This window comes from Lepidochelys olivacea (assembly GCF_965140295.1).
Source record: "Lepidochelys olivacea isolate rLepOli2 genome assembly, chromosome: 1".
Lineage (NCBI taxonomy): Eukaryota > Metazoa > Chordata > Testudines > Cheloniidae > Lepidochelys > Lepidochelys olivacea.
In genome coordinates, this window is record NC_140411.1 from 110,152,620 (window position 1) to 110,178,818 (window position 26,199).

The 26,199-nt window shown below is 42.1% G+C and overlaps 1 protein-coding gene across 2 annotated transcripts in view; it reads left to right on the forward strand.

The window, feature by feature from the left end:
* COL4A2 (collagen type IV alpha 2 chain) overlaps window positions 1–26,199 on the forward strand; it is a 246,015-nt gene that overhangs the window by 206,691 nt on the left and 13,125 nt on the right. For both annotated transcript variants that reach the window (XM_084610484.1, XM_084610485.1), the window contains exons 32-41: window positions 1,865–2,008; window positions 5,095–5,220; window positions 7,205–7,386; window positions 8,557–8,620; window positions 9,031–9,105; window positions 14,775–14,882; window positions 16,014–16,121; window positions 17,265–17,336; window positions 17,718–17,843; window positions 22,284–22,400. In XM_084610484.1, coding sequence (XP_084466610.1) covers window positions 1,865–2,008; window positions 5,095–5,220; window positions 7,205–7,386; window positions 8,557–8,620; window positions 9,031–9,105; window positions 14,775–14,882; window positions 16,014–16,121; window positions 17,265–17,336; window positions 17,718–17,843; window positions 22,284–22,400 — 1,122 coding nt within the window. The remainder of the gene's footprint in view (window positions 1–1,864; window positions 2,009–5,094; window positions 5,221–7,204; window positions 7,387–8,556; window positions 8,621–9,030; window positions 9,106–14,774; window positions 14,883–16,013; window positions 16,122–17,264; window positions 17,337–17,717; window positions 17,844–22,283; window positions 22,401–26,199) is intronic.

Below are 26,199 nucleotides of genomic sequence, written 5' to 3' on the forward strand. Positions count from 1 at the left end.
GAAGCAAAACACAAGTTTTGTCACAGTGTGCATTGGGGAGGTCAAACTCAGCATAGGACTCTCTTTCTGGCATTACTTCGGACTTCAAATCAACTTCCATTCAACAGGATCACTAACCTGAACAGACAGATTGTGCCTGATGTTAGTATGGGTATGAAGGTCAGAGTAGGCTATACGAAGCCTCCCTACTTACCTTACAGCATCCTACACAAGAGCCAGGCACAATAGCAATCCCATCCTTCAGAGCAACACCAGAACTGCTGCCAGGAGTGCAAATATCCCAAAGGAGAAAGAAAGGAGGCAAGGCCTCTGTGCTGGCCGGAAAGACAGTGGGAATCAGGCCACATCCTCCACATAGACAGTAAAGCAGATGAACACCACTTGCACACCAGGGACCTGGGGGAGGGAGGCACATCCCCTCATGGAGCTCCCTCTGTGGGCACTGCAGTACAATGCTTCTATGGGCACTGCAGTACTACATTTCTAATGACTGCCAGTGCCTTAAAGACACAACTTGGCCCAAAATCCTTTAACTTAACTGAATAGTCAAGGGATATTTTTTTCCTGTAACCACAGTGTCAATGAATACAAAGAATATTCAGGCCCACTTTCCTTTTAGAGCAAAGATCTTGCTTTTGAGATACTTTATCTGGTACCAGTTGTCTAACCACAATGTCTCTGGGTTCTACCATGATTTAAAATAGCTTATTGTAATGTGCTTCATAGCTACACCGTACTGTTCCTTCTGAAGCTGAGCTTCAGCCATCCTGCCATCCTTCAGCTGGATCCCTAGCTGAGGTGTTCTCCTTGCTGTACAGATTCAGAGCTAGTTCCTCATACCATTTACACTAGCTGATGAGATAGCTGTCACATTTAAATTCATCTTATTCAAGTTCTTGGCTTCTTAAACCTCTGACAACTCTCTGAATGTTACTTTTTTAGGCTTTGGAATCTAAGTTTACACATATTTAAGGGGGCAAGGCTTTTAGGCCTAAATTTGAACATGGGACAACAGCTCTAGTGAAAACAGGCACAAAGATACTTCGCTACTGAAGAGATTGGCATAGGAAAGCTTCACAAAAGACATGGGTTTTAAGAAGGGATTTGAAAAAAAGATTGGGAGGGTAGTGGATATACAGAGACCAGCGGGCTGCTCTAAGCATAGAGGGTGTCCCCAGGGTAGGAGAAGGGGAAAAGAAGAAAGAAAAAAAAAAAAGGAGAATTTGAAAGAAAAGAAATAGACAAGTGTGTAAAATCAGTGGGAGTAAGGCAGAAATGAGAGCAGAGAGTAAGGGTCTGACCCAATGCATAGCGAAGGCAATGGAAGTATCTATCAACTTCAATGGGTGTTGGCTTAGACAACACGGGTGGAGTTGTGCAAAGCTTTGAAGGTGAGGATGAGTAGGTTGAATTTGATGCAGGAGGAGAGGGGAAGCCAGTGGAGGAATTCTGGAAGGAGAACAGTGTGCTCAGAATAGCGGGAGAGGAAAATGACTTTAGCGGTGTTGTTTTGGGTACACCAAAGGAAGGTAAGATAAAGGGCGACTAGCTGTGAGCGGGTTACATTTGTTAAGGGAAGAGATAACCAAGGCTTGGAGAGGGTTTTAGTGGTAGGAATGGAGAAAAAGAACAGATTTCTAAAGGTTTTATAGAGAAGGAAACAACAAAATTTAGCAAGAATATGGATGTGAAGGCCAAGGGAAAAAACATTAAAGCTGTGAGGCAGGGTTATTGGGAGGGTAGGGGTTTTATTAGTAGAGATAAGGAATGGGAGTATGTGTTTAGTTTACAGCTACTCATTATGGAAAATAGATTAAGTTGGTTTTGGTTTGGCTTAAAATTTCTCTTCCCCTTTTCTTTAAAGGTGCTAAAGGTTTACCTGGTATTGGAGGTTTCAAAGGTATGTTAGGCCAGAAAGGAAAACCAGGACTCAAAGGAATCAAAGGTGAAGTCGGCTCTTTTGGCAATCTGGGTTTTAAAGGTCTACAGGGGGAACCAGGCCATAAAGGTATTTACATCTGCATTTTCTAATGTTACTGAATGTTTGTTTCTTACGTGTGTGAGAGAATTCTGCCAGGATATAAATGCAAAAACAATACATTTTTGACATAGTGAATTTAACTCAGGAATTCTATCATTACTACAAAGGAGGTCCTGAAAAGGCCCGGCCTTCCTGCACTTAAATTTAGTCCAGGACTTCTTATATCTTGAATGAATGGCAGTTAACATAGTTCCATTCCTACTATTGTAGTTAGCTAGGTGTCCTCATGGTTATTATAAAGTATAAACACTGTTTTTTTTCAGATCTTCAAACTGAACTGTATTAATTCACTCTGAAATATATATAAAGAAAATCTCCTGGCTTCTTGTTTATCTAATTCTGACAGGCAGTGGCTTAATATGTTGTTATACCAAATATTAGTACTTCCTGAGGAGCAATACATCCCAGTGCATGTCTGCTATAAGTACCCTCCATGTCGTGTGCTGTTGTTTGTTACATAAACCCATTATGAATTGATGGCCTGCAATATCAGGAGTGGGAAGAGGGAGTGTCAAGCTGTTTTTAAGATAAATTGTGTTAAATTGGTGAAGTTCTAATTTTTCTTAGTGTTGCCTGTTGATCCCTGATCTTGGAAGGTCTATAATTTTGGGTAAAATAGAATCTATCTGATAAACATGCTTATAGAAATAATAATGGAAGTTATTGCAGTTATTGCAAGTTATTGTAACAGCAAGTAGAATAATCAAAATATATGTATTAAAATTGGTTTGGTCATAGGTCTTCAGCATTATGTGTTAAGGGCTTAGAGTGAGGCCTACTAGAAGTTGGCAGTGGGCATAAAATAGCATGCATATTATGTGCTGGACCACAGGTTATGGAATGGCATGAGCTTGATCTAAGGTTATAAAATTTAGCAATACGTATCTTGTGATAGTTTAGCAATGAATTTGGTGATATACAGGTAAACTACAAATGAACAGATGGTAGCATCTTCGGGATTTCTTGCAAAAAGAGTTAACCATATTAACATATTAAAATTATTGGGAGAGGAACTAATGCAAATGGTTGGGCTAACTGTTGGAGATGTTATTATGGACAACCAGAACCTTAAAATTGGTCTCCCAGAATACCAGATATGAATAGGGGGCTGAGACTTGGCTTGATCCGATATGGTCCTGCACATATGTGAATGAAACAGGAAAAGGGGTACAAAAGATGTTGTTAACCAACCTGTTTTTGGCACATGGGAACAACAGCATAGTACAACCTAGGAGGAAGCATTCCTTTTGGAGTGATCTCCACTTACTTTTTCTTCAGTCTTTGTTTCTAATGGTCTCTATAAGGTTATAAGTATACATTATAAGTATGAACAATGCAGGAAACCACTTTACTTTACTTATTCTATTTATATTGATTTTTCATATGATTTCAATTATGTTTGTCTGTATTAATGAAAGCTCATAAAGTTTCTGGGTGTGTATCACCAATTTCATCTTCTTAATTAACTCCAAATAGTCACCTGAATAAAGAATCTGTTATTTGTGACAGATGCACTTTGCACCCTAGATTAATCCCAGACTACAGTAAAAGCTGTCCACGCTTCCTGCGCCCACAGGCACCGTCCCTGCAGGTCCTATTGACCACAGTTCCTGGCCAATAGGAGCTGCAGAGCCAGCGCTCAGGGCAGGGCGGGGAGGGGGAAGTGCGCAGAGCTGCCTGCCGTGCCTCCGCCTAGGAGCATCAGCAACAGGTCACCGCTTTCAGGGAGCTGCCCGAGGTGAGCACCTCCTGGATCCCGCATCCCGAAACCCCCCTGCTCCCCGCAAACTCCTTCCCTTTTAGTTAACTGAAATTTTTCATTTACCAGCACCCCCCATTTCCCCAACATGCCAGATAAAAAAGCTTTTACTGTATATTGGCCTAAATGGCCAAAGGAAAAAAATTGCTCTCAGAATAACACATTCTAGATCAAAGAGTACAACTAACATACAGCGCTTCTCTCTGAGTAACCAACAGTAAATGGTGTCTCTTGAGTTATCCCTCCCTCCAGTCATGAACTATGTGACTCACTCCATATGACACGTTGCAAGTGACATTTCCCTGTGAACCAGGCTCAGACCATGAACAGGAGGCTGACAAGGATCTCGCATATAGAGAGTGAGCAAAAGTGCTTGAAAAATCTAGGGACAGTGCAGATGTAATGCAATATCTAATCAATCCTGATTTCTGTGGTTTGAGGCCCTAAATTTGGTTTAAATGAGGGAGGGGAGAACCCAACCCCTAAGCCCCACAGTGTAGGTGGACAAGTAGTTGGGATGCTGCCAAAGCCGTGATGAAAGTTGCTTTAGACTGAATAAGTATCAGTCAGTCAAAGAGCATACCTAACTAATGATGCTGGCAGACACTAGTTGGCCTTGTTCAGTTTGTGTCTATTTAGTTATAGAAATGAGGACCTTTTTCTTTCTTTTAACAAACACCAATGCTTTGATGTAGTTTTAGTGTGAAGACTACACAAAAAAGTACTCAAAAGTCAGGAAATGTGAAAGTAAAAGTTGAATGAATAAAATAGCTCTGTCCTTTCCTGCTTGTGCATAACAGGGGTCTTTAAGTTCATGATCGCATATTATCTAAGGCCAATTTTTCAAACCTTGTTGCCTAAAGTTAAGCACCTAAGTAAAAATGGCCTGATATTCAAATGTGGTCAGCACTGCTAGCTCCCATTAACTTCAGTGTGGTTTGTGAGTGCTCAACAACTGTGAAAAATAGGCCATTCTTACTTAGACTGACTTTGGGCTCCCAGGTTTCTCCCATGTTACGTGAGAAATAGTTTATGCTCACGTAATCAGACTGCAACAGAATGAATATGCACAAGAGGGCAGAGTTAAGCTTGTACATTCCACTTCAAGTTTTATTTTTCATATCTTCTAGTGTTTGAGTATGCTGCCTTCATGCTGCATTAGTCTAGGGTATTTTTATTTAATATTATAAACAGTTTTCTTAGCATGCTGGCTCTGACTATCGAGATTTTTGTCTCAATTTATTTCTCTGTATTTTTCAGTACAGTAGAGTTGACTAGGCTTTATTATTTTTAGGTGACCGTGGGGACCAGGGTCCAGCAGGAAAACCACCAAAGATCATATCAAGCATGCTGTCTGAGGTTAAAGGTGAGAAAGGAGATATAGGAGAGCCTGGCCTAAAAGGAGGTTTAGGCTTTAAAGGTAAGAACAACAAAACAATCATTTAATATTCATGATTACTTAGCAGGTACTAAGTATTGTCCTGATGTTTAGAAGCTTTTCAGTTTTCCTCTCCATATCCTTAATCTGTAATACCTCCTGTGGTATTACAGCACAACAGAGCTGAGCTGGCAAGGAAAACGGAGGGCTTGATTCTCACTGTAACTCTACTGCTTCAATGGCACTATTGGTCTAAGGGCTTGTCTATCCAGAGAGGTAGTGAGCAGTGAGCTAGCATGCTATGGATTCATCCCCTGGTGTGCTACACATTAACTTGCCAGATAGACAAGCCCTGAGAGAGCCAAGAATCAGACCCACTGACTTAAATGGAGTTAGAGCAAGACCGGAATCTTTAATTCTGTTCTGTGCTGTCTTTTCCACTGTCATCATTATTTTACCGTCTGTCTTCAAAGGTTTCAGAGTAGCAGCTGTGTTAGTCTGTATTCGCAAAAAGAAAAGGAGTGCTTGTGGCACCTTAGAGACTAACCAATTTATTTGAGCATAAGCTTTCGTGAGCTACAGCTCACTTCATCGGATGCATAAAGTGGAAAGTACAGTGAGGGGATTTTATATATACACACAGACCATGAAAAAATATACATTGTAAGGAGAGTGATCACTTAAGATGAGCTATTACCAGCAGGAGAGTGAGGTGGGGGAAGAGAAAACCTTTTGAAGTGATAATCAAGGTGGGCCATTTCCAGCACATTTCCAGGAGTTAACAAGAACGTCTGAGGAACAGTGGGGGGAGGGAGGAATAAACAAGGGAAATAACAGAACGCCACTAGCCGTCACCTTCAGCCCCCAACTAAAATCTCTCCAACGCATTATCAAGGATCTACAACCTATCCTGAAGGAAGACCCATCACTCTCACAAATCTTGGGAGACAGGCCAGACCTTGCCTACAGACAGCCCCCCAACCTGAAGCAAATACTCACAAGCCACCACACAACAGAACCACTAACCCAGGAACCTATCCTTGCAACAAAGCCCGTTGCCAACTGTGCCCACATATCTATTCAGGGGACACCATCATAGGGCCTAATCACATCAGCCACACTATCAGAGGCTCGTTCACCTGCACATCCACCAATGTGATATATGCCATCATGTGCCAGCAATGCCCCTCTGCCATGAACATTGGTCAAACTGGACAGTCTCTACGTAAAAGAATTAATGGACACAAATCAGGTGTCAAGAATTATAACATTCATAAACCAGTCGGAGAACACTTCAATCTCTCTGGTCACTCGATTTCTGATCTCAAAGTGACTGTCCTTCAACAAAAAAACTTCGAAAACAGACTCCAACGAGAGACTGCTGAATTGGAATTAATTTGCAAATTGGATACAATTAACTTAGGCTTGAATAGAGACTGGGAGTGGTTGAGTCATTATACTAAGTGAAATTATTTCCCCTTATTTACTCCTCTCCCCCCTCCCCCCCACTGTTTCTCAGACGTTCTTGTTAACTCCTGGAAATGTGCTGGAAATGGCCCACCTTGATTATCACTTCAAAAGGTTTTCTCTCCCCCCACCCCACTCTCCTGCTGGTAATAGCTCATCTTAAGTGATCACTCTCCTTACAATGTACATTTTTTCATGGTCTGTGTGTATATATAAAATCTCCTCACTGTACTTTCCACTTTATGGATCCGATGAAGTGAGCTGTAGCTCACAAAAGCTTATGCTCAAATAAATTGGTTAGTCTCTAAGGTGCCACAAGTACTCCTTTTCTTTTTGTCTTCAAAGGGATTTTGACATTTTCCTTTTTTTAGGCTAATCTGATAAGAAACATCTAATGTACCTATGGCCTTAAAATGTGCTGCCTCTTTGTATAGTCCTGGCACTGTCTGGCTCTCTATCTTTTTGTCTAAAGACATACTGCTGACCTGAAAGTTTTTACATGGATGGAATTACCTGTCATGTGAACCTCCCCTTACATTTCATACTGGTTTTCTTACAGGTACTAAAGGAATGCCAGGCTTACCTGGCAAACCAGGAGTTCCAGGTTTGCCTGGATCAACTAGTCACATTGAAGGTGAGAAAGGAGACACTGGTATTAAAGGAGTGACAGGTGTTCAGGGGTATCCTGGTACAATTGGACCTCCTGGCATACGAGGTTTCCCTGGTACCACTGGAATCAGGGTAAGTTAATGTCCATTGGGATTCTTTTTTTCAACTAAAAGGCCATCATTAAGCTTGTCTAATCTGGGTTTTATACACCATTAAAATTGTGTTGGAATATTGAAATACAAAGATATCAGAAATCAATAAAAATTGAATGTATGAGATGTCATCTCTGTAAAACACACTCTGCCTCCACTGTCCTCTGGACAGAGTCCTGAGAATGCCAATATGATTTTCTCCTTCTCCTGTTCTCCACATGACACCAAAGTCCAGCCATCATCTTTTTGCTGATGTGGTACCCAAATCCTCCTTGGGGCTTCTCAGTTCTGCTACTGAATCTGCTAGGAAAAGTTGGTCTTACCTCAGGCTTGCCCTTCCTAATGGGGCTGATTGTGCCAGCACCAAAAAACCCCACCTTGCTCTCCAATTTCATGAGCAAGAGGCCAGGTCAGAGAATCAAATCAATCTCTCCCACAGAAGTAGGCTGATCAACATTAAGGGCTTATACACACTAGCGCTTACTTTGATATTAAGTGCTGGTATAGACAGTGCTATGTTGTCAGGAGATGCTCTCCCGTGGACACAGCTACCACCGCTCGGGAAGGTGAAGTAATTATGCCGACGGGAGAAGTCTCTCCCGTCGGCATAGAGCGTCCACACTAGCGCTACTGCAGCAGCACAGCTGCGTCCGTAGAGCTGCGCTGCTGTAGCGATTCTCGTGTCGACTAGCCCTAACTCTCATTTACCAGCAATTTCCGTGCATACTTTGTCAACAAAATAAGTCACGCTCGGGAGAACTCCACTCACAAAGGGCATAACAAGAAAAATCATCCACTACACTTGGTTGTATAGGGCAAAATCCTATGGTCCCTTCTTAAGTAAACTCCCCATTAGACTTCAGTGGGAGTTTGTCTGAGTGAGGACTGCAGGATTTTGCCAAAATAAATTGAATTATATCACACAATTCATGTTCCCAATTTTAAAGGAAATAGTGCTCACAAATGCAGCCTATCATTATTATTGATGTGGTCTGGCTACATCAGCCAAAGGAATCAATTATAAAGTGCTAAAGAAACTCAGAAGTGTAAGTATTTTGGCATTTTATAGTGTCTCAATAGCAATGCTGTTTTAAAGACTGAGTAAAAGTTCATTCTAATTAAATACTGTCCATTTTTAACCATATGATAGGGTGAAGAGGGTATTGAAGGAATCAGAGGTGATTATGGTAGACCTGGCTCTGCTGGGCAAACTGGTGAGTCTGCTTCTATCTCATCCATTGATCCATTTGTACTAATCTCATATATAAACCTTCATATGCATTGTATGAAGTCCTTCATATAGAGTCTGATCCAGACCACACTGGAGTCAATGGAAAAACTTCAGTGGTCCAGTTGATCCAGTGCCTGTTGAGCATTGGATCAAGTCCATATAGTCTTGTTTAGTTTCCTCCTTCAGAGGGGCCATGACTTTTTTTGCACATCTCCTCCTTTTTTGTTGTTTGTTTTATCATTTCCACTGTTGTTGTTGGGGCACAGCTAAGCTACAGTAGTGAGTTTTGCACTTTTCTCTGAAGGCTACAGATTCTTCAAAACTCTAATAAATTGAATTTGTATTCAGAATTGAAGTCCAGGCTCATCCTTTGTTTATTTCTGCTTGAAACAGGTGATCGAGGAGATACTATAAACTTACCAGGAAGCGCAGGTCTGAAAGGAGAAGCTGGTGTAACTGGATCATTGGGTATTCATTTCATTGACCATCAGAATTGTTCTTTATATATTGTTTTCACATGTCTACATGTTACAGTCCATGGAGGGTTGCTCATAGGGATGGGAAGCTCATTTGTATGAACTCTCTGGCACGCTGAGCTATTCAACAGGTCCCACTGCAGTAAATGCCTGGGTGAAACTGGAGTACTGAGGAATAAGTGGTTAAATAGCCCAAGAGTTCCATGTAAGGGAAAATCAGGATTTGGCTTTTAGTCCTAGTGTGCGCAGAACTCTCACTAAAGTCAATAGACATTTTGCTTGGAAAAGGGGTGTTGTGTGCCTCCAGTGACTGCAGAATCTGTCTCACAGTCCCCTTATCACAGTGCTTGGACATATACATTTGTTACATTTTCCACGTTGAGGTGAAAGTATGCAGTATCACCTCTTCGTTGAGAATGTGAATATGCTGCACTAAAGTTAGACAATATGTATAGTCAAACAGCATACACCTAAATTAAAAAATTGCGTTCTGCTTTGTAATGGCATTTTTGCCATTGACTCTAGTAGGATCATGATTTGGCCCTAACTGTGCGTGGTGGGGAGTGCTGAGCCTACCTCTTCTTTGGACTAGTCTAGGCTGAGAAAAATAGTGGTGTTTTAAAACCAGGGTTGACCAGGATTTTTAAACAGCACAGTTATTGTCTTCACTAGATACTAAGCAGTGTTTAAAAACGTGTTAATCGATATGGGTCATCTAACACATTTTACAACATGAATCATTTTCCCAGGCTGGGCAAGCCCACTGAGGGTTTGTCTACACTTGAAACACTATAGCAGAGCAACTGTAGCAGTACAACTGCACAGCTGTAACCCTTCAGCGTAGATACTACCTACACCTACTACCTACACCAAGATACTACCTTGGCAACCTTTCAGAATTGGGGCGCCGAGTCTTCATTTATTCACTTTAATTTAAGGTTTTGTGTCCCAATAATACATTTTAACATTTTTTAGAAGATCTCACTCTATAAGTCTATATATTATATAACTAAACTATTGTCGTATGTAAACAAGGTTTTCAAAATGTTTAAGAAGCTTCATTTAAAATTCAATTAAAATGAATCATAGAATCATAGAATATCAGGGTTGGAAGGGACCTCAGGAGGTCATCTAGTCCAACCCCCTGCTCAAAGCAGGACCAATCCCCGACTAAATCATCCCAGCCAGGGCTTTGTCAAGCCTGACCTTAAAAACTTTTAGGGAAGAAGATTCCACCACCTCCCTAGGTAACACATTCCAGTGTTTCAACACCCTCATAGTGAAAAAGTTTTTCCTAATATCCAACCTAAACCTCCCCCACTGCAACTTGAGACCATTACTCCTTGTTCTGTCATCTGCTACCCTGAGAACAGTCTAGAGCCATCCTCTTTGGAACCCCCTTTCAGGTAGTTGAAAGCAGCTATCAAATCCCCCCTCATTCTTCTTTTCTGAAGACTAAACATCCCCAGTTCCCTCAGCCTCTCCTCATAAGTCATGTGTTCCAGTCCCCTAATCATTTTTGTTGCCCTCCGCTGGACGTTTTCCAATTTTTCCACATCCTTCTTGTAGTGTGAGGCCCAAAACTGGACACAGTACTCCAGATGAGGCCTCACCGATGTCGAATAGAGGGGAACGATCACGTCCCTCGATCTGCTGGCAATGCCCCTACTTTTACATCCCAAAATGCCATTGGCCTTCTTGGCAACAAGGGCACACTGCTGACTCATATCCAGCTTCTCGTCCACTGTAACCCCTAGGTCCTTTTCTGCAGAACTGCTGCTGAGCCATTTGGTCCCTAGTCTGTAGCGGTGCATTGGATTCTTCCATCCTAAGTGCAGGACTCTGCACTTGTCCTTGTTGAACCTCATCAGATTTCTTTTGGCCCAATCCTCCAATTTGTCTAGGTCCCTCTGTATCCTATTCCTACCCTCCAGTGTATCTACCACTCCTCCGAGTTTAGTGTCATCTCCAAACTTGCTGAGGATGCAATCCACACCATCCTCCAGATCATTTATGAAGATATTGAACAAAACCGGCCCCAGGACCGACCCGTGGGGCACTCCACTTGATACCGGCTGCCAACTAGACATGGAGCCATTGATCACTACCCGTTGAGCCCGACAATCTAGCCAGCTTTCTATCCACCTTATAGTCCATTCATCCAGCCCATACTTCTTTAACTTGCTGGCAAGAATACTGTGGGACACCGTGTCAAAAGCTTTGCTAAAGTCAAGGAACAACGCGTCCACTGCTTTCCCTTCATCCACAGAGCCAGTTATCTCATCATAGAAGGCAATTAGATTAGTCAGGCATGACTTGCCCTTGGTGAATCCATGCTGACTGTTCCTGATCACTTTCCTCTCCTCTAAGTGCTTCAGAATTGATTCCTTGAGGACCTGCTCCATGATTTTTCCAGGGACTGAGGTGAGGCTGACTGGCCTGTAGTTCCCAAGATCCTCCTTCTTCCCTTTTTTAAAGATGGGCACTACATTAGCCTTTTTCCAGTCATCTGGGACCTCCCCCGATCTCCATGAGTTTTCAAAGATAATGGCCAATGGCTCTGCAATCACATCTGTCAACTCCTTTAGCACTCTTGGATGCAACACATCCGGCCCCATGGACTTGTGCTCGTCCAGCTTTTCTAAATAGTCGCGAACCACTTCTTTCTCCACAGAGGGATGGTCACCTTCTCCCCATGCTGTGCTGCCCAGTGTAGTAGTCTGGGAGCTGACCTTGTTCGTGAAGACAGAGGCAAAAAAAGCATTGAGTACATTAGCTTTTTCCACATCCTCTGTCACTAGGTTGCCTCCCTCATTCAGTAAGGGGCCCACACTTTCCTTGACTTTCTTCTTGTTGCTAACATACCTGAAGAAACCCTTCTTGTTACTCTTAACATCTCTTGCTAGCTGCAACTCCAGGTATGATTTGGCCTTCCTGATTTCACTCCTGCAAGCCCAAGCAATATTTTTATACTCATCCCTGGTCATTTGTCCAATCTTCCACATCTTGTAAGCTTCTTTTTTGTATTTAAGAGCAGCAAGGATTTCACTGTTAAGCCAAGCTGGTCGCCTTCCATATTTACTATTCTTTCTACACATCGGGATGGTTTGTCCCAGTAACCTCAATAAGGATTCTTTAAAATACAGCCAGCTCTCCTGGACTCCTTTCCCCCTCATGTTATTCTCCCAGGGGATCCTGCCCATCAGTTCCCGGAAGGAGTCAAAGTCTGCTTTTCTGAAGTCCAGGGTCCGTATTCTGCTGCTTTCCTTTCTTCCTTGTGTCAGGATCCTGAACTCGACCATCTCATGGTCACTGCCTCCCAGGTTCCCATCCACTTTAGCTTCCCCTACTAATTCTTCCTGGTTTTTGAGCAGCAGGTCAAGAAGAGCTCCGCCCCTAGTTGATTCCTCCAGCACTTGCACCAGGAAATTGTCCCCTACATTTTCCAAAAACTTCTTGGATTGCCTGTGCACCGCTGTATTGCTCTCCCAGCAGATATCAGGGTGATTGAAGTCTCCCATGAGAACCAGGGCCTGCGATCTAGTAACTTCTGTGAATTGCCGGAAGAAAGCCTCGTCCACCTCATCCCCCTGGTCTGGTGGTCTATAGTAGACTCCCACCACGACATCACCCTTGTTGCTCACACTTCTAAACTTAATCCAGAGACTCTCAGGTTTTTCTGCAGTTTCATACTTGAGCTCTGAGCAGTCATACTTCTCCCTTACATACAGTGCAACTCCCCCACCTTTTCTGCCCTTCCTGTCCTTCCTGAACAGCTTATATCCATCCATGACAGTACTCCAGTCATGTGAGTTATCCCACCAAGTCTCTGTTATTCCAATCACATCATAATTCCTTGACTGTGCCAGGACTTCCAGTTCTCCCTGCTTGTTTCCCAGGCTTCGTGCATTTGTATACAGGCACTTGAGGTAACCTGCTGATCGCCCCTCTTTCTCAGTATGAGGCAGGAGCCCTCCCCTCTCACGCGCTCCTGCTTCCTCCCGGTATCCCACTTACCTCAGGGCTTTGGTCTCCTTCCCCCGGTGAACCTAGTTTAAAGCCTTCCTCACTAGATTAGCCAGCCTGCTTGCGAAGATGCTCTTCCCTCTCTTCGTTAGGTGGAGCCCGTCTCTGCCTAGCACTCTTTGGAACAGGTTTCAGAGTAGCAGCCGTGTTAGTCTGTATTCGCAAAAAGAAAAGGAGTACTTGTGGCACCTTAGAGACTAACCAATTTATTTGAGCATAAGCTTTCGTGAGCTACAGCTCACTTCATCGGAAGAATCCAAAGCCTTCTTTCCGACACCACCTGCATAGCCATTCGTTGACTTCCACGATTCGACGGTCTCTACCCAGGCCTTTTCCTTCCACGGGGAGGATGGATGAGAACACCACTTGCACCTCAAACTCCTTTATCCTTCTTCCCAGAGCCACGTAGTCTGCAGTGATCCGCTCAAGGTCATTCTTGGCAGTACCATTGGTGCCCACGTGGAGAAGCAGGAAGGGGTAGCGATCTGAGGGCTTGATGAGTCTCGGCAGTCTCCCCATCACATCGCGAATCTTAGCTCCTGCCAAGCAGCAGACTTGTCGGTTTTCCTGGTCGGGGCAGCAGATAGATGACTCAGTCCCCCTGAGGAGAGAGTCCCCGACCACCCACCACCCGCCTCCTTCTCTTGGGAGCGGTGGTCGTGGAACCCCCAACCCTAGGACAGTGCATCCCATGCCTTCCAATCGGCGGAGTCTCCTTCTGCTCCTTTCCCTCAGACGTATCATCTGGTCCACTCTCCGCATTAGTACCTGTGGAGAGAACATGAAAATGGTTACTTACCTGTACCTGCCCTGCTGGTACATGGACGTTCCCCTTTTTTCTTCTGGAGGTCACAAATCAGAATTGCTTACAAGGAAATAAAAGGTAAAATGCAACTAACACCTAACTTAACAAGCGAAGTGAATACAAAGCAAAGAAGTCTCTCACCACATGGTCCAGCACTCTTACTAACTGAATCTCTTTCCGTCAGGATCGCCCCGCCCCTTGCTCAGCCCCATGTCTTGGTAATGTTATATAGTGGAATCTTATATCTTTACATACAGTGTTACCACACATACTTTATCAGGACAATGATTAGCAAATCATGAGTTTTCAAATGATACCATACACAGTATGCTTTGTACAAATTTAACATAGTCTTGTAAAATGGGTGAATGCAGTAATATAGACTGCCACACACCTCTGAGAGATGTAGCTATGCCAGGGGTTCTCAAACTGGGGGTCAGGACTCCTGAGGGGGTCGTGAGGTTATTACATGGGGGGTTGCGAGCTGTCAGCCTCCACCCCAAACCCCGCTTTGCCTCCAACATTTATAATGGTGTTAAATATATTAAAAAGTGTTTTTCATTTATAAGTGGGGTCGCACTCAGAGGCTTTGTATGTGAAAGGGGTCACCAGTACAAAAGTTTGAGAACCACTGAGCTATGTCAATGTAAGATCCCAGTGTAGACCAGCTCCGAGTGGGTTCTTTATGCAATGAGGCAAGGGCTTTTTTAGGAATCCTGCCTCATTAAATAGGCAACTTCAAATTCAGCTATTCCTGATAATTATTCAAATATTCCTGGCATATATATGGTGATTGTTTAGGGAATCTATTAACATTTCTGGTGTTGCAGGTGTGAAAGGAACCAGAGGAGATAAAGGTGAAGGAGGTGATCCTGGTTTTATTGGCATTGAAGGCCTAAAAGGCACCCAAGGTTTTCCCGGTTTAAAGGGGCAAAAAGGTGAAATATTTCTTACATTCTGTCTTAACTATGCAGCAATCCTAAGATTAGGAGTAGAGTTGGTTTGAAAAGTGCATAAAAAAACAAAGTTTTATTCAAATGCTTTTAACTGAAATTTCAAATTTTTGAAAAATTTTGACCACTCAATAAGCTGGTCAAAAACAGTTTTTTAAAAATGTGAAAATTTTCAAAAGAAAAATTTACCCAAAAAAATTCATATTCAGATTTTTTAGATGAGCTCTCATTAATTAATTAAACTAATTAAGATGACGTGCCTGTTTACAGTAATGCAGTCTTAGTGCAATGGTGTTCAGTGTATAAGAAGGGATGAGAGTATTTGGATGATACACAAGGAAGGGATATTTAAGGGATACTAATATTTCCCCTTCCCTCTAGTTTAAATGAGATAGGAAAATACCCCCAAAGGACCTTCAGCCACAGTATTTTGAACCAGTTCTTTTGGCTAACAATACAAGTCAGATAGTGGTCAGATTCTGCTCTGGATCCAAATTGGCAACTTGAGAAATCTGTTACCATTAGGTGAACATGAAAAAATGTTGCTCCATATATTTATTAGTAGTATATTGCCTAGAAGCCCCAACCAAGATCAGGGCCCCATTGTGCTGGGTACTGTACAAATATGTAGTGAGAGACTGTCCCTGGCTCAAAGAGAGCTTAGTCTGAACAGACCAGGCAGACAGAGTGAAAGGGGAAACAGAGGAACAAAGAAGGGAAATGACTTGCCCAAGGTGGCACAGCAATTAGACTAAAATATTCAAATTGTTTTTTCTAATAGCAGTAGAAACCCACCACTGTCTATGTCTGCATTTCTCAGGTAGCTGGAGGCATGAAGTTTGCAATTATAGTAAAACAATGCATTTTTTGCTGTCTCATACTGCTCTTTTGGGGGGAAGGTGGGGAGAGGGATGTATGTGTTTCTTCCCCCATAGCATACTTCACACTAGCTCTTTATTTCATAATTTTGTTGTAGGGGACTTTGTTGTTTATTTATCCATAAGGCTGCCCATGCTGGCTATCTGAAAGACTGAAGGTAGCACAGTCCATGTTTTATGGTATACAATAGGATCAATTTCATGGACACCCAGAATTAATGATATGTTTTTCCTATAGGCTTCCCAGGACTGGTTGGACCACCAGGATCACAGGGAGACCCAGGTATTTCTGGATTTCAAGGTGAAAAAGGAAGTCATGGATGGCCTGGTGTAGCGGGAAAAGCAGGTTATAAAACTATTTTAATTAAGTCATTTTACTCTAAGTATTTCATTATTGTGCATTTTGGGGTGAGGAAGAAAGAGGATCATTGGCATTTCAGAGCTCTACCTCTCTTTCCAATAAATGCTGGTTTCCTATAAATCTCAGATGCATAAATGTACACTTGTATGATTTGACTTTTCTTGCATTATAAGGATCCTTGCATTCTCACATTGACTGAAGGCGGAGTTTTTGATATGTCAAGAACCTAATTTACAGGAACTGTTTTAATTTCGCATGATGGTTGCAAAACAAATTAATTTTCAACAATGTGATCAACTCTTTTTCAAATGTAGCAGAGAGTAATATCATTTCCTACAGTGCATTAGATAGTGAGCAATTCATCTTACATAATCATCAGATGCAGTAGAGTTCACTGATACTGAATACACGGTTTGAAAAGTAAATGACTTATGGCACACTACACTGAGAGCTTTGTTGTCAAGATATAAATAATATTTTTAAATAAAACAGTGAACTTTCTTAATTACCAGACCAAGGATTGCCCCCTTGCCCCTTAATAAATTAAAGCATGTAAGTTTTCGTCTCCAGGCATGGGGCAGAAAATGCCCCATTTCAAACAGCAGCAAGCTTTAGGCATTTTTCAGATTGATTTTTAAAATCCCACACAGTGATTTTTTTTTTCCCCTTGAGATTCTTTTTACAGAACTTGAAGGATGTGTGGCCACCTTGCTGTTATCCTGCTTTAGGGGCTACAAAAAGGTATAAAGATGAATCCTATCAAAGCTAGGGTAGTAAGAAGATAATTAATGGCAGGTTGGTTTTCTTTTGTTTGTGTTGGTTCTTGGTGTAACTTTTACCAGTTAGATTGGAGCTGCTTCTTAAAAATAAGGCTATGATTTTACTGGATAATCATATCGAGAAAAATAGATACATTTGCCAACGAAGGAAAATACACAGTTGAGTGTAGGTTTGTGATAAGCATATACACTTGTGTGTAAATTCAAATCCTAATACAATTTTTTTGTGGCTACCTTTGGGACAGGAAGCTATATTTTCCATCAAACGCATCCGTTTTCTACCAACCAAAGAATCTTAACAACTCATTGAACCTATGTATAAGATAATCATGAGTAAAATGTTTAACAGGTTTACCTGGCTTCCGAGGAATCAGTGGATTGGATGGTTTGCCAGGCAGTAAGGGCTTGCCAGGCTCCCCAGGTATGTGTGACAATCTTATTCTGTCCTTTTATAAACGCACCAGGTTATCTTGGCTATTCCATTATAAATTCCATTTGGGATGGGTTTGTATATGATTTCTTAACATAGTCATCTGAAATTTAGCATGTGAACAGTAGGCTCTGATGGAATTTGTGTGGATATTCCAGGATTGGCAAAAAGTAATATATCTTAAATGGTGCAACCTAATCAAAATTAGGTGATTAGGGACAAATCTTTAAATCATAATCCCTTTCCTTTTGGCAGGTTTAAATCGGCATTAAGAGCCTTAATGTTATTTTAATACAGTTTTCAGTATGTAGTATAGCAGCATTATGAAATCCTGAGATATTTGGCAGTTTACTCTTACTAACTCCAAAACAGGTCCAGATGCATATGGGGCTGAAGGTTTCCCAGGTATTTATGGTGACAAAGGGGAAGCAGGCAAACCGAGCAGTATTGAAGGCACCAGAGGAGCACCAGGCCAGAAAGGCGAGAGAGGCAATCCAGGTCAGTGTTTAGGGTGTTGTATTTTTTATTATTCCATATTGGAGCATAGCAAGTGTGCTAGCATACATTCTCACACAATGCAATTTAAGTTACAGCTGTTTATAAGAAATCTACAGCCATTTCACTCAGCTATGGCCCTGCTGCTAGTGGGGGTAGCAGTTCTCAATCTATGCCAAGTATTAACTGTATTGAAAATTAGAGTTTTTCATTATTTGTCATTTCCAAGCCTCACACAGGTACTTCAAGCTGATACAGAAGTATGATGTTCATAGAGCTATTGCTACACTATCTAGCCCAGGGGTGGCCAACCTCTGGCTCTGGAGCCACGTGCGGCTCTTCAGACGTTAATATGCGGCTCCTTGTTTAGGCACCAACTCCGGGGCTGGAGCTACAGGAGCCAACTTTCTAGTGTGCCGGGGGGGCGGGGGGGGGGGGTGGTGCTCACTGCTCAACCCCTGGCTCTGCCACAGGCCCTGCCCCCACTCCACCCCTTCCCGCCCCCTCCCCTGAGCCTGCCATGCCCTCGCTCCTCCCCCCCAGAGAGTCCTACATGCCACGAAACAGCTGATCGGGAGGTGTGGGGAGGGAGAGGGAGGAGCTGATCGGTGGGGCTGCTGGTGGGCGGGAGCCGCTGGGAGCGGGGGAGGGGGGAGCTAATGGGGGGCTGCTGACATATTACTGCGGCTCTTTGGCAACGTACATTGGTAAATTCTGGCTCTCTCTCAGGCTCAGATTGGCAACCCCTGATCTAGAAGGTTCCAATATTGCCAACTCTTGTGATTTTATTGTGAGTTTTGTGATATTTGGTGTTTTCCTTAAAGCCTCAGTGTCACAGTTACTTGGCTACCTGGACCTCTGACCACTCTTGGTCTCTTTGAGTGCGTCCCTCAGGTCTTGAACCTCAAACTGCTCCTCTCTTCTGTGGTGGAATCACGCAATTCTCCACTCTTAGTCTGGGCCCTGTGCTACGAGCCCAGGTGCTAATCACAATTGCTTCCACAAGCCTGAGTTGGGTTCAGCACCTGCAGTTCATTTCCCTCCAGGAGCCATGAGAGAGGTATCCAGGGACCTGATAGCCTGCTTAAAGCAAAGTAATATTCATTTAGAACAGCAGCATTTCAGAGAAAACCGGTCTTAAAATAATAAACCAGTCTACATGCATGCTTGCCTTTCCCTAAAGCAGTGGTTCTCAACCTATTTATCATTGTGGGCTGCATGGCCGCAGGTTGAGAACCACAGCGCTCCCTCACCCAAAACCTTCCCCATGTGACCAGAGACCCCTCTGCAGAGTGGAGCCCTGAGCGGAGGGCCAGGCAGTAGGGACCACAGACTCTGCTGTGTAGGGCCAGACAGCAGCCCCGACCCTGGACCTGACTGTGTGGTAGGGCAGCCGGGCGGCAGCCCAGACCCTGCCTGTGTGGTAGGGCAGTCGGGCGGCAGCCCAGACCCTGCCCGTGGGGCAACCCTTGGAGTCTGGATCCCTGCCACACAGGGCTGGCCGGCAGCCCCACCATGCGGGGCAGCCAGGAACTCAGACCCCATGCTCCCCGGGGGCCTTTAGCCCACAGCTGGGCTGAAGCTTTGTGCTAATTGGGCCACAGGTTGAGAACTGCAGCCCTAAAGCTTAGCTAATTCATTCCCTGGATCAGTGGAAGGCCTAGTCTCCTTTTCGGACACCCGCCCTGGACAACTCTTCACAATTGACCATTCCTGGTGAGGGTGTCCATTTGATTTCTAAGCTCCCACTCTGACAAAACAAGGATTGCATCATTGAAGTCAGGCTGTAGGATCCTTAAAGCTAATAGCTTTTCCTGTTGACTTTTCAAGTCAAGGCCAGGATGTTCTTATCTGGAGAGCCATAGTATTGCCTTCCTGTTTGTTCTTATCACAGCCTTGTTGAACTAAATCAATATAGGCCCATAAAATGTTTCTAGCTCTCCTGGTTGCAGAAAACAGCTTGAAAATGTGATCTGAGTGCCCCTTAAACACTCAGAAGCTAGAAGGTGTATAAAAAACGGATTTTCCCATCAGTGGCATTTACACCAAAGGAATAAAATTTTTAAACATTGATTATTCTGTTTAAAGGTAAGTATTATGTAGTCTTCTGAAGTTGTTAATGAAATCAGTATCTTATGGAACTATTTTATTAAAAGCAGAGAAAAACAGCTGCTACACTGAGTAGCTGAGCAGATGAGTTGTTGTTTTTTTTTAATCTTTTCCACTTCTCTGACATCAAAGTGGCCCCCTGCCAAGCCCCCTTAAGGGTAGCAGCCCCACTCCATTTTAACTTCCACTCTCATAACTGCCCTTCCATGAAAGCACACTCTGTCCATAAATTCATCTATGATAATAACCATATAAACTAGTTAGTTGTATGTTTTGAAGACTTTCCAACATTTAGGGCCTGAAATTCCCACTTAATTAATCAGGCCCTTAATTCTTTTCCCTGCACCCTTTGATGGCTCTAGCTCTGCTCCCTTGGGGAAACGCTCAGTTATACTCTGATTTCTTGTGGCCACTAAGATACATTGTGCCTTCTCAACTTTCCTCCTAGAAATGGTGCTATTTTGCTAATTTCGTTCCTGTTTGTTAGTGTTAATTGTTTACTGAAGAAAAAATAGATTTAAAATATTTTCATGGCTTCCTGAGACTATTTGCAATAGTATTACTTTATCCGACTTAAATGGATAGTTTCAAAGAGTGATGGCCCATACTTCCAACTGTTTAAAAACTTAGGATCTGTGGAGAATGTCCTCTGGATTCTACATATCTCTATTTTTAATTGAAAAATTAAAGGAATCAATAGCCACTGATTTTGTAGGACATTTGGTACAGTGGTGTTTGCTCTTCTGCTGCAGAGCCAGTGTGTTTCAAGTACTTGCTAGCTTGGAACAATATTTATATAATAGAGCACCTGGCACATACAAGATTATTAGCACCCAGTATGGTAAGAAATAACTAACTATCCATACCTGCTTTGGAACTGGTAAAAACAAAGTTATATCTATCTTAGAGCCTCATTTTCAGGGTGCTGAGTGTCACACTGCCTGGTATGGGACACAGCTAAGAATGCCAATTTCAGGTCAGACTGCCAGAATACAGGGTTTATGCCCAAGTCCGATGTTGTACTCTATCATAAGACTTCACCAAGCTAGAAACAGATGTGTACTTCCAAAATACGATATTAGTTTTTATGAAGCCACAGTCAGTCCCCATCAGGCCCTCTAGCCCGTCATACAACACCCAGAAAAAAAAACAGACGTCTGTTTTCAATTATGATTAAAACCAAAAATCATTAGGTTCTTCCAGCTCCAGAGAGCCAGCCGCTCACCCCAGGGTCAGAGTATACTTCAGATCTTACCCCAAAACCATGCTGGTAGTCAATCCTTCAGTAAACTAAAAACTAAAGGTTTATTAATATAAAAAAGAGAAGAGTTATTAAAAGGTTAAAGTGAATTATATACATTACTAGTTTCAGAGTGGTAGCCGTGTTAGTCTGTATCAGCAAAAACAACGAGGAGTCCTTGTGGCATCTTAGAGACTAACAAATTTATTTGGGCATAAGCTTTCATGGGCTAAAACCCACTTCATCCGATGCATGGAGTGGAACATATAGTAGGGAGGTATAAGTACACAGTATATGAAAAAATGGGAGTTGCCTTACCAAGTGCGGAGGGTCAGTGCTAACGAGCCAATTCAATTAAGGTGGAAATTAGTTGATTTCAGAGTCTGTAGATCAGGATAACAGTAGTGATGTTAAATCTGCTAGCTTGCAATAAGTCTCTCTGGTCCATCCTGATTATTGGGGTCCTTAGTCCATTGTTCAAAGCTCCCTTTGTTAGAAATCAGAGTACAGAGATGTGGAGCAGGAATGAGGCAAGGAAGTAATGTCCCCATCTCCAATTTATACCCCCAGTCCATGGGCATGGAAAAATACTGGCTCAGACATCGAGCTATGCATCACATGTTCTACGTGCCCTGCTGAATCACTGGGCCTCCATTGTCCTCAGGAAGATCCCACTGGAAGAGCTGATTCTCCTGAATGGCCTATCAACACCGTGGCTGGCTAGTCTTGATGTAAATCTGTCTTATTGGTGTTACCCCAGAACACAGTTAGTAACAAGCATACAGTAAAATGTCATAACTTCTCATACAATGGTGATACACACGTTTCAACAGGATAATAATACTTAGCAGATTCCAATGATATCTTACAAGGCATGCTTTGTACACGATTTATCACAATTTTGTAACATTGGTGACAACAATAGTTCAGACGATCTCCTTTTTTATACAGTGTCACACTGAGCACCCATACTTTCATCTGAAGTTAACGGGACTACTCCGCACCTCTGAAAATCACAGAGTACAAGGTCTGGTTCATCTGGTAATTTATGCTCTTTTTCTGCAGTATTAATTATGTCTTTACTTTCTTTGCAGGGGAACGAGGCCCAATTGGTAACCTAGGGTCTGATGGAATTCCAGGCTTTCCTGGAGTTTCAAACATATCAGGAATACTTGGTGATGTGGGTTCTCCAGGTCTAGATGGAGTGCCAGGTAATATATGCCATGTGTGCATTAGCAGATGAAGAGCGAATATTTAAACACAGATGTTTAGCAGTGTTTGTCACTGTTATTTATATTAGCTCTAATTAATTAAAGCATCCCAGGTGCTTTCCAAATCAGGAACCTAATTTTGAAGAAAACTCGTGAGATATAAAATGGAGATAAAACGATCCTTCAACACACACCCCCAGAGGTGGTCTGTACAGGTTACTGTTGAATTATAGTGGTGGGCTTGCTTTGCAGATAAATAGATTTAATGCTCCAGGGTTGACTAGCAACTTTCAAAAGCACTAATTAATTTACATTTTTTTAAATTTAATATCCCTGAGGCTTGCAAGTCTGTGACAAGCTAACTTAAACCAGTGAAAAAATAATCACTTAAAATTGCTCGCAAAACTTGAGTGTATTGATTTGAACTACTAAGTTATTTGGGCTGTCAAGTTTGTATTGTGAAAACACATTCACTTTTCCACTCTACAAAAATTGCAGCTGGTGGTCCATGAGCCCACCTTTCTCACACACAAAAGAAGGACCAGAATAAACCATGGTGCAATGACTCTACTGGGATATTTAGCAGCCCCTCCAGTGACTGCCAGGCTTCTACTTTGTTATTTAGGCACATCTACACTTCTGGCTAAATGGGCACTGCTGCGATCAGTGCAGCAGTGTTGATTTAGCGAGTCTGGTGAAGACATGCAAGATCGATGGGAGAACACTCTCCCATCAATTTGTGTACCTACCTTCCCGAGAAGCGTAAGGGAAATCGGTGGGAGAGTGTCTCCAATCGACACAGCACAGCGAAGACGCCAAGGTAAGTGGATCTAGCTGCATTGACTTCTGGTACGTTATTCACATAACTGAAGTAGCGTAACTTACATTGAATTACGGCAGTAGTGAAGACCAGCCCTTAGAGTACTCCAACAGTTCAAACTTGGGTGCCTGAGTTCGGCACATAGGCCCAGATTTTTGAAGGTATTTAGGCATTGGTGCACTCAGCAATGCAACACCTAATGGATAAGGAGCCTAAATCTCATTTTTCAAAGGGATTTCGGCACTTAAGAGCTAAAATCCAACATCATAGATTCCAAGATCAAAAGGAACCATCTAGTCTGACCTCCTATATAATGCAGGCCATAGAACTTCCCCGAAATAATTTCTAGAGGATATCCTGTAGAAAAACATCCAAACTTAATTTAAAAATGGTCAGTGATGGAGAATCTACCATGACTCTTAGTAAATTGTTCCAGTGGTTAATTACCCCTCACTGTCAAAAATGTATGCCTTATTTCCAGTCTGAATTTGTCTAGCTTCAAATTCCAGCCATTGGATCTTGTTATACCTTTCTCTGCCAGATTTAAGAGCTCATTATTAAATATGTGTTCCCCATGTAGATTCTTATAGACTGTAATCAAGTCACCCCTTAACTATCTCTTAGATAAGCTATGTGGACTTAGCTCCTTCTGTCTATCACTATAAGGCATGCTTTAATCATTCTCGTGGGTCTTCTTGGAACCCTCTCCAGTTTATCAACAACCTTCTTGAATTGTGGGCACAAGCACTGGATACAGTATTCCTGTAGCACTCACACCAGTGCCAAATATATGGGTAAAATAACCTCTCTACTCCTACTTGAGATTCCCCTGTTTATGCATCTCAGGATCACATTAACTCTTTTGGTCATGACATCACACTGGGAGCTCATGTTCAGCTGATTATCCACCATGACCCCCAATCTTTTTCAGAGTCACTGCTTCCCAAGATAGAGTCCTGTACATTCTTTGTTCTTAGATGTAAATATTTATATGTAGCAATATTAAAATGCATATTGTTTGTTTGCACCCAGTTTACCAAGCAGTTGAGAATGTTCTGAATCAGTTACTTGTCGTCTTCATTATTTACTCCCTCACTTTTTGTGTCATTTGAAAACTTCATTAGTGATGATTTTATGTTTTCTTCGAGATCATGAAAAAACTGCAAGACCTCACTGGAAACAGACCCTCTCAATGGCGATTCCCCGTTCACAGTTACATTTTGAGACCTATCAGTTAGCCAGGTTTTAATCCATTTAATAGGTTTCAGAGTAGCAGCCGTGTTAGTCTATATTCGCAAAAAGAAAAGGAGTACTTCTGGCACCTTAGAGACTAACCAATTTATTTGAGCATAAGTTTTCATGAGCTACAGCTCACTTTATGCATCTGATGAAGTGAGCTGTAACTCACGAAAGCTTATGCTCAAATAAATTGGTTAGTCTCTAAGGTGCCACAAGTACTCCTTTTCTTTTTGTGAATTCATTTAATGTGTGCCGTGTTAATTTTATATCATTCTAGTTTTTTAATGAAAATGTAATGCAGTACCACGTCAAACGCCTTACAGAAGTCTAAGTATATTAAGTCAATATTGTAACCTTTATCAACCAATCTTGTAATCTCATCAAAAGGAGATATCAAATTAGTTTGACAGGATCTATTTTCCATAAACCCATGCTGATTTGCATTAAGTACATTACCCTCCTTTAATTCTTTATTAACTGAGTCTATATCAGCCACTCCATTATCTTGCCTGGGATTGATGTCAGCCTGACAGCCCATAATTACCCAGGTCATCCTGTTTATCCTTTTTAAAAATTGCCACACCATTAGCTTTCTCCAAACCTTCTGGAATTTCCCTAGTACTCCAAGACTTATTGAAAAACAACATTACCAGTCCAGCAAACTACAATGCCAGCTCTTTTAACACTCTTGGATGCAAGTTATTTGGACTTGCTGATTTTAAAAGGTCTAACTTTAGTAGCTTCTGTTTAGCATTCTTCAGAGAGTCTAGTGAAATGGGGAGTTATCACCATATGATAAGATTATATTGTGTATCTTTTCCCCAAATACAGAACAGAAATATTTATTGAACACTTCTGCCATCTTGAGAATTCTACCATTTCCATCTAGTAATTGACCAGTATCATTGTCAGGATTCTTTTTGCTGTTAATATATTTTTTAAACTCCTTACTGTCATTAACGCCGCTGTCCATAGATCTCTCCTTGTATCCCTTTGCTTTCCTTATCAATTATACATACATAGATACATACACACACACACATTTATATTACTTTTTATAGCAGCATTCACTTCTCCTCTAAACCACGTCCATTTTTCAAACCAGCACTGCCTTCTTCCACCATTGTGGGATCGTGACTTATTTGGCAACTAGTAAGGTGTTCTTAAATGATTCCCAATTATAATTCATGTTTTTCTGATTAAATTCTTCCTCCCAGCTGTTTTGACTCATAATTGTTTTCAGCTTTGTGAAACTGGTGCTCTTAAGGTGACAAGACTGGTCTGGACTTTATTCTGCTTGCACATAACCAGTGTAATCAAGTCATGATCACTTGTACCCAAACTACCATTAATTTTTTAGGTCTGTGATCAGTTCCTCTTTAGAAGAAAATCTGATAAAGAATTTCGCCATGTTGGCTGCCACACTTACTGAGTTATGAAATTGTCATCTAAAATGTTTTGACATTCTAAGGGTGTTTTTGTACTGTCAGCTTGAGACATCTGGCATATGTCATTCAGATTGAAATCCCCCATGATCACACAGGGTTCTTGCTCCCTACACATTAGAGATAGATGTGTAAGGAGGCAGTCATCCTGCTACCTACTGTGATTTGGCTGTAACAGCCACCAACTAATACACCATCTTATGCTTTATCTGTTAGTACATTGCTCCATAAGTATCCAAGATCATTTTCTTTGAGTTATCAGTCAATCGGAAACAGAGAATGCCATTTTTAAATA